The sequence below is a fragment of the Ailuropoda melanoleuca genome, chromosome 1, assembly GCF_002007445.2.
Source record: "Ailuropoda melanoleuca isolate Jingjing chromosome 1, ASM200744v2, whole genome shotgun sequence".
NCBI classification, from domain to species: domain Eukaryota; kingdom Metazoa; phylum Chordata; class Mammalia; order Carnivora; family Ursidae; genus Ailuropoda; species Ailuropoda melanoleuca.
The window spans coordinates 9,771,249-9,780,492 of NC_048218.1; the positions used below are offsets into that span (position 1 = coordinate 9,771,249).

The following is a 9,244-nucleotide window of genomic DNA, read 5'->3' on the forward strand; positions in this document are numbered from 1 at the left end:
GGTGAGAGAGAATCTCAAGCAGACCCGGCATTGAGCACAGAGCCCAATGCGGGGCTCAATCTCACGACCCTGAGATCATGACCTGAGCTGAAACCAAGAGTCGGATGCTCAGCCAACTGAGCCCCCCAGGCGCCCCTAGGGTCGTTATTTTCTATCCAATCAGAAAAGCAGAGAAGTGAGACCCTGGAGAAGGTTCAGCAGGCGGGCTTTCTCCACAGCTACAAAGCCCTGAAACTTGCTAGGAGGTTTTGAGGTGCGTCTAATGGCGCGCTGGCTCTGGACGCAGCCTTTGGATGATAACGGGGAAGGACCCAAAACCCAGAATGTGATGCCCCAGTGAGGAGAGTAGCCTGAAAGGCTCAGTGAAGACTTGAGGGGAGAGAGGAGAGGATCCAGGAAGACTGCTGTCCTGGGTCGCTCGTAACTGTCCAAAAGGCCGCTGACAACATAGCAGGAGGCGGAGGGAGAGTGAATTGTCAGGGCGTGTTGTGCAGAGCTGCGGCCCAGCAGCTCGTAGGGGGGTAGGGCAGGCTGGGTAGAACCCTAGCTTCGAGATTGAGCTCCAAAGACCCATTTGACAGTTGAGCTTGGGACTGGCTCCCACGGGCCAGGTGTCTGGCTGGAAAAAAGACAGACAGAACCCTTTGAAAGTCCTAACGTCATATGAAGTCGTTCAAGAAAGCCTGCGCTTGGAGGCGTCCAACGAGAATCAGTTGAGTAGCTAATTGCTGCAGATATAATTGCTGTGAATGCTTTTAGAGCCCCTCAGAGTAATCCGTCTTAGTCCTTTAATTCCAGGCTTTCAGATAAGGAGGCTGGGTGATGAAGAGACTTGCTCTTGTCCGCAGGAAAGTTGGGTGGAAAAACAGATTTATAATGGAGGTTCTTAACATGCAGACTGGCAGTCACGTTCCCCAGGTGCCATGTTGTTTCTCTAGGGGAGAGAAGGATGGGAACACCTGGGTTCACACACCCCCGTCCTTGTGGGCACCTAGAAGTCTCCACTGGAATGGAATGGGTTCCTCATAAACCTTTCCTGCTCCTCCTCGCAGTCCTTCCTTAGATGCCTGGACAGGAGTTACTTTACACTTGAAAATTCTGGGTTCACCTTACAGATCAGCCCGAGTACAGCCGCAGCGAGTCACTGACTCAGCTCCGTGATGGCGGGGGAGAAACGGGCAACACCCACCGAGCTGTTCGGCCGACTTCTGGCATTTTCAGCTGCTCTGCCTACATTGAAGAGATAAACGATTAAGAAAAAGACCACCAAATGGTTGTCACCAAAACAAGGCCAGCGATCGGTGCTCATGGACACTTAGCCTAAACACAGCTCTTGTCCATTTGGTGCGTTCGTTTCCAGCCCAGGGCAAATTAGAAGCACCCTGAAGGCGCATGCGCCAGAGGGAGGAGTCGCTCAGATACCCGGGATAGTCCGGGACCAGCAGCATCGGCATCCCTTGGGCCTTAGAAATCTAAATTCTCGGGCCCCACCCCAGACCTACCAAGCCAGACCTGTGATCTGGATTCTCATTCAGGTGTGTGAGAGATAGCTCCCTTCTAATGGGTCACAAGACGGCTCTGGCTCTAAGCACAAGCTGGGAACAGACGTGGGATAGTAAAGGGCAAATCCTTAGGCAGTTCTGCTGGCCGCGTGATCTATAGCCACCTAACGCTGTCCACCTCCCCTCTCTACTCACTGGGGGTGCACACCGGACGCGAACAGAAATTGGTATTTATAGATGCATTGAGCAAGATTGCAGGGGAGGGGGTTTGAGGGAGTGGGTGTGTTTTCAGACCTGCCCTCTTTCTCTAATTGGCTGTGTGAGATTAGATAAATGACATAACCTCTCTGAACCTCACTTCTCACACGCAGATTAAAAAGCAAGACTGATTTCTCCAGCTCTTCTCCAGTTGGGAAGTACTCTAACTTTGTACGGATCCCCTAGTTCAAAAATATGGGAAGAAGTTGGAGGGAAAAGTGAGGCTACCAAAGTTTATATAGAATTGGGCAGTATAGAAATGTGTAGATATAATATGTATTCTAATATATAATATAGTAACATATAGATCACATGTTATGTTTTCTATATGTATTACTAAATATTTCTATTTTTATTCTNAAACGTGGGACTGGTCATAGAGAAACATAATTTAGTATCCTTTTCAACTCTGGTCAAGATTCATTAAGATGTCCTCGTATGAAATCTGGAGGTAGCCACAATTTGAAGGACCACTACGTCAACATGTTCAGTGGACTTCCCGTGTGCTCAAAAACCCAAGCGGCCAACATGCGAGCGTTTAGGACAGCGTGGTAATTCTGCTAGATCTGAGCCAGAGTTGAATTCCTTGCTGCTCTCCGAAGCTCAGGACTCAGCAAGAAAGAAGGAAAGTGAGTTTGATAGTGGACATTTCCCATATTCCTGTATTTAAAATTCAGGGGGCAAATTGACATTTTAATTGCACACAGACACAGGAAACCGGAGACATAAAGCATTCATTTTCCCCCCGCTTGAAAGTTTATATCGGAAGCTTCTGTATTTTATACAAATTATTGCTCTTTGGCCCATGAAATCTGATGGCTTCAGAAAAGAAGAATGAGGCGTTCTTTTGATCTAGCTTAGAAATGCATCTGAACCACACCTTTAATATGATAATGTTTTTTATTTCCCCCATGCGTTGGTGTTACAGCCCTCCAGCACCATGGTGAGGAAGGGGCTCAGGATTCCCCGCAGAGGCAATAACACTCTTACTACTGCCAGGACCACATGTGGGGAGGGTGTGGAGTGAACGCTCCCCCCACTCCTCCAGCATTAAACTCAGCCTCCCGACTCTCGACTCTCGGGGCTTAGGAAATAGCTCAGAGTGAAGAACTGTTTTCTCTGAAAGTTATGCCTGAACATTCCTGCTAAAGCAGACAGTCATCAGCTAATCTCTGTAAATGACTACGATTTTGGCAGGTGTCAGCTGGTACAGAAATTGCTTACATGTTAAAACATTTTTTTAAACATAGGGCAATGAGAAGGGACTAATAAAAAAAAAAAAAAGGAATCTCACGCTGTGCCTGGTCACAGTAGTGGGTTACCTAAAAGGACTTATTCTCTCTCTGTTTCTTGGTGGTACGTGGTCCCCAAGTTTGGTGGCTGAGACAGACACAATTGACAGCCTTTCTTCAAAGGCCAACCATAGCCTCCAAAATGCCAAATGCTTGTATTTAGAATGATCTCGTACACATCATTCTCCTGGATCACCCACTGTCCTTGACACGGTGTTCTTCAAAAATGCCACTGGGTGCCCAAGGAATGTGGTTTTGAAATGGGTACAAAGCCTGCTGGAAGCCTCTGCACCATGACTTCGCCAAACGGCATTCTTTCGGAGGCGGTAGAACTGTCCAGAATCATTTTTCCTGTCTTCCTCTCTGCTCGACTCCTAATACCAGCCATTAGGTCGTGCTAGGCATTTAAAAGGCTGAATTACTATGCTTTGAATGGCTTTTGAGTTGAAATTTTTTTTTCGGCAGGAATACCAGATTTTTCAGTCTGATCACCAGAAAGCTAAGAATCTGTCCCAAAGATAAGAGAGGGGGAGGAGTCAAGGAAAGAGCCCTCCAGAGACAGTTACACCGAGGCCAACTGAAATAGAATGTTCTAGAAAAAGGCATTTTCATACTTCTGAGGGAAAGGGATGACAGGAGTGGTTCCAGGACCTGGCCCTATGGCCTTTTGCCCACAAGGCCGGTGCTTAAAATGCTCAGCCAGTAAGAGGCCTCTCACATGTGTGCTGGCCCTGTGTGACTCAGGCTGTTTGTGTTCAGGTCGAGTGTTGTGGGCTGCAGGGCTGAATCAGAGTCCACGTTTGCCTTGGTGACACATGAAAAGAGGGAGCATTGCATTTGAACTACACAAATATTATGCTTAAGTCGTTTTCCTCATTTTGGAGCCAAACAGGTCTTGTTCATGATAAAATCACTGCAGTATAGTGGGGCCTTTTTTTGGTCTGGAATTTGAGACTGTGTCAACTGTGCCAAGGGGCCTGGCAGCAGGAAGAAACGGCAAGCCACGGACATTTGGAACCCTAATACAAATTATAAAATTTAATTTTTTAATTGTAGTGATTGGGCGCTGTGCTAAAATATACCTGTCCCACTCCCTACTCCCACCCCGGGCTGGGGGAATAGAAGAATGCAGGGATCCTCTTTCTACGTGAGGTCTGGGTCAGGGCATGTGAAAGAGCCCTTGATTACCGTAGCAAGCAGGCTGCTCCTCCATGGTGTTTGGAGGCCGCCTGATGATGGTGGGGGGGGAGGGGGGCGGTGACTCTTTATTGGAACCACAGGGGTGAGGAAGGAGCAGAGGCACATCCTCTTTGAAAGGAGAGTGACTCGCCTGGCCCCACGGCGCTGTGTCAGTACATCCTGAACCCCAGTTCTGCTGATAGGCCTGAGTGTCCAGTTTAAAGCCCCATCATTGGGGGGATTAAGGAAGGAAACGGGAGGCCCAGCCCTCCTGGCCTGTCCCATGTGAATGGTCTCTGCTCACTGCATCCCGGTGACAGTGATTTTGATGGGGAACAAGGCAAGGATGCTGACTGTCTATACGGACAGCTGAGGGGCCCACCTTCCCCCCTTGGATTCCTGAGCCCTTGGGAGAAGCTCATTCAGTCTACTGGCACAACCTCTGGGCTCCCGTAGGCCCAGCCTGCTGGGAATACTGGGCCGGGAGAGGCCCAGGCTCCACCTTCCTGTCAACCCTTCTTAGAGGGCACACCTAGGGAAGACGGGTTCAGCGAAGAAGAATGCTGAAGAATGCTCATGAAAAGCTTTCGAGGAGAGGGAGAGGAGAGGGGCCGAGGGGCTGCCCATGCCCTGCATTTAGCAGGAAATCTGACCTCCCCCAAGGACTGTGGGTTTGCAGCCACACCTCATTTCCTGTTGGAAGGGGCGTGCGCTAAGCTCCAGGGCCCACTTTGCTGCCTCTAAAACCTGCCAGTGGTCGGGTTTGCAGTAAGGAGCGGCGGTTCCGATGCCACAGGGAGGGCACCTTTCCTGGCTGCCATCGCTCACCCGCAGCGCGTGGCCAAGTGCCAATCATTAATGCACCTTCTCTCCCCCCCACCTTACACTGCCACCCATCCCTGTATGCCCACTGCCTTGTGCCCGGTGGAGATGGGCACACAGGGTTGGAGAGATGGGGAGCAGACCAGGGGAGCACCCAGTGGCCTGTGATGAAAGGGGGCTCCCGTCTGCCGTGAGGACCATGGCCCCGAATTTCCATGGGCAGCCAGCCCAGTGTGTGCCAATCTCCAGTAAATCCACATTGAGGGTGAGGGGAGAGGGAGGGGAAAACCAAAAAATCCTGAATTTTAGGAAATCCACAATACATTTTCTGATCTTTTCCCTCCCTCCTTCCTTGCCTCCCTCTCCCCTCCCCACCCCCACCCCCCTTCCCACAATAGGACATCGTCAGAAACTAGATGATCAGACCAAGCCCGGGAGCTTGTCCTTTTCCGAGCGGCTCAGTGAACTGGAGCAGCTGCGGCGAACAGCCATGAGGGTCAGCCCACACCACCCAGCCCCCACACCCAACCCTCGGGCCTCCTTGAACCACTCCACTGCCTTTAACCCTCAGCCTCAGAGTCAGATGCAGGGTAAGTACCTGGAGGGAGCCCACTTCCCGCCTCGCCCTCGGGCCGTACGCCGCCCCCCAGACCAGTCCTGGCTTCTCCTCCTTGCTCAAAGGGTGGTCCTCTGACCAGCAGCCTGGAAGTGTGTTAGACAGCCCTGCCTCTGGCCTGCCCCAGACCTCCTGAGTCGGGTCTGCATTGTAACAAGATCCCTAGATGGAGAGGCACTAGTGCCTGGCCTGTGGAGAGAGATATATCTATATGTAGATAATATCTTGAATTTTTTAAGAGTTAGCTTTGGCTGTGTTGTTTTCCTACCTACCCAGTAGGCTTGAACACACGTGCACACACACACACACACACACACCCACACAGACAACCCAAGCAAGGTGAAAGTCAGGACATTTGAAGTTCTCGTTGCCTTCAGATTATTTGTGGCATTTGTATCTAATATATGCTCTTTTAAAAACATAAAGAAGTACTAGGAACGTCTGGATGCCAGCACATCAAAGGTATTATTTATAATAAATAAATTGACAATCAGTAAAGAATGCAGATGAACTCCCCCCCCCCATACACACATACCTGGGGTTAGCAGGCAATTGCAAAAACACTGTAAAATACAATAATTGCACAAAACACACGGTGCCAAATTAGATAATACACAGAGTTCATTTGCACTGTAGAAACCGCTGACGTCAATGATTATTTGCTCTGTGATACCATTTCGAATTTCCGAAATGTAGTCATTTTCTCTGCGTGAGACACAGGACACAGCTGTGTACAATACAGTCACAGTAGGATTCTTTCTCCAAGTAGCAGGCTTGTCTAACTCAAAGGGAGAGATAAGCAACACATCTGGGGGAGAGGGCAGGTGGCCAGCCAGGGACATGCTACTTGCCCTCTGGGACCGCAGAAATTAGCCTCCCCAGGCGTTTTCCCCGTGCAAGTCCTACCTTGGGATGTGTGCTCATCAGGAGTTTTTTAAGGTTTCCGGACCAGTCGCTTGCTTTGGGGGTTAGCACATGCGGGGCTCTGGAAAGACAAGCATGCTCTCTTGCACAGAGTTTGATGGCTCATGCCACAAGCTCTCCTAGTTTATGTGTCTGGGGGAGGTTCTGTTATTTGAGTGGAAAGTTCCCAGAGAAGGCTTCCCGTCAGATGCCACGCACACAGCTGTTAAGTGGCCCGTCCGTAGGATGGCCCCTTTATCTCCAAACAGAAGCCTAAAGCTTCATGTTAGAGGGCTCTCTCCTCCACGGACTCGTCTTTGGTGTATTTGGGAGAAAGCCTCCTTGAAATCATCAGTTTTGTGGTGCTTATCATGAATATTTGTTCAAAATAAGCATATTGATTTTTTTTTTAATGCCAAAATGCAAGTGTGTGAGGTAAATGGGATCGAGTTAAGTGAGAGAGATGGGTGAGGGGTGAGATGAAACTTTCCTTCCAAACAGAACAAATTCTCGAGGAGATTCCTTGAACTTGTGTTTAGGGCCATTGAAATTAATTTATGCCATCTTCAGGCCTCCATTTGTAACATCAAAGGGAAAACTTCTGTTTTCTTGTTCTCTCACCGTGTAATTGACGACTTAGCCCACTGGGCTGATAAAGGAACTTGCCTTTTTCTACTGATACTGGAACCAAAACTATGAAGCATTTTTTTAAAAGCAGTGGAAGATTCAGCCACAGGGCGGCAAGATGAATGGTCACCGTTAAGTCGGCTTTGTTTCGGACAGTTTTGGTGAGGAGTGAATCAGATCTGATGTGCCTCCTTGTCAGATAGGCTCTTCTTCCCAAAAAGAAGAGGGGGGAGGCTGGTAAGTGAATTCTTGTCCTCCGCCATCGGCAGCCCTCGGGTGGAGACGGTACCGCGGCCGGACGGGCATTCTTTAGCTCTTTGGAATATTGTGTGCTTAGCTGAGGATCAAGTTTAACACAGAGTCTCACCCCTTCCTTGTTCCTTTTCAAAACTTTTTACTTCTGCAACATGTAAGTAATAATAACTTGCTTTTAGAGTGCCCTAGAGGCTTGGTTGCTGCTCTGAAGAATGTGTTAACTATATTGCTGATGCCCTTTCTTTCCAAAATATGATTTGCCTATTCCTTCCTTCACTTATAAAATCGTAGGAACTTCTTAAAAATAACTATCTGGGATATAGTCATGTAAAACTACTTTTCCTTTTCCTTTCTCCTTCTTTTTTTTTTTCTGTAAGAAAATGCTTTTTTACCCTAGTCATGTTTTGAGTAGCCCCTTGGGATGTTTTTTCCCTGAAATTAGAAAGTTAACAGGGATAATGGTAAAGTCTCTTTCAGCCAGAACCTTCATTTTGTTCTTGACAAGTAGGAAAATGGTGATTTTCCTGGCTTAGCTTTAGAGACTCCATATTATATGTAAGAAGATGCTTTATATAAAAATCCAGCATGTGTTTATGGCTCTCTTTGAAATGGCAGCCATCGTTGTACGAAAAATATCCCAAAGGTAGTCACAGCCGTTCTACAGCAGTGCGGTACAGACGTGTGCTTGTTTTCAGCCTCGGGAACCATCCGAGGCTGGGGGCTTGGAGGGATCGGGGGTTGACCGAGGCGCTGGGGCTTCACCCGGGGAGTTACACCCGCCCCTTTAACTCTGTCAGTAGGAAATCACAAATCTAGAATAACGCCTCTTTGTATCTAGAATCAGATGTGCTTGAGAATCACTCAAAATAGGCATCTCAAATGATCTGAAGCAGGGTAAGGGAAGAGGGGGGCAGGTTGCCATGCCACCAAACCGCTGTTTATTTGTTGAGGTTTTAACTATTAAAAGGGCTGAGGTTAATTTCAACTTCCTCCTTCACCAGCTCTTAAAAGTGAATAGAAAGCCATTTTGTCATGGCTGCATGATTAGTGAAGACATCGTCAGGAACTTCTGCAGGCGGGTTTTAGAATTCTCGTTCAGTCATGGGAAGGAACACGGACACATGTCCTTTTGGAAGATGGGACAGCACAGATTCTAGTGAGATGAAGCCGTGGGTGTTGGATCGGTCGCACACACTCCCTTAGAGGTGGCTCCAGGCAGCCCCAGCAAGTAATTTTAAGAATTTGACTGCTGATATACCAAAAATGATGAACCACATGTAAGGCTGCATAACCCCCTTCTTTCTGGAGAGATGGAGACAGACTTGTATCTGCTGGTGCAGAAAACTGGACAAAGAGGCCAGTTTTGTTGTTCTTGTGTGCGTTGCCATAATCGTCAAGATGTGACGTTTAACTCTTTAACTGGACTGGTTATGATAGCTTTTGGCACAGGTCAGCCTTCTGTATCCATTATTCGCTCTCACCACAATTCTGGGGTGTGGTTTAGAGACAGAGCAGCTGAACTTCAGAGGTTAACAATTGTCCAGCGTCCCTAAAAGCGTAAGTGACAGACTTGGACTCAAACCCAGACCTTTCTGGCTACAGAGCCAGGGCTGATGGGGTGGCAGGTTCTCTGGGGTCAAGGATTGATTAGACCCAGGGCTGACCAGCGTCAAGAAGAACCCCAATCCTCAAAGGGGAGATGGGAGAAGTTTTGGGCTGGGCATTCCCTTGACGGGCCTGTATTGAATGTAGTCTATCATCCTTAGATGTTGTTAATAATGAGAACCTTA

The 9,244-nt window shown here is 48.4% G+C and overlaps 1 protein-coding gene across 4 annotated transcripts in view; it reads left to right on the forward strand.

The window, feature by feature from the left end:
* The window catches only part of RUNX1 (RUNX family transcription factor 1), a 256,792-nt gene that overhangs the window by 201,432 nt on the left and 46,116 nt on the right, over nt 1-9,244 (forward strand). The window contains exon 7 of one of the 4 annotated variants that reach the window (XM_034655847.1): nt 5,452-5,643. The exons of the other annotated variants lie outside the window; for them this stretch is intronic. Within the exon in view, the coding sequence (XP_034511738.1) occupies nt 5,452-5,643 (192 nt within the window). The remainder of the gene's footprint in view (nt 1-5,451; nt 5,644-9,244) is intronic. 4 annotated transcript variants of the gene reach the window in all.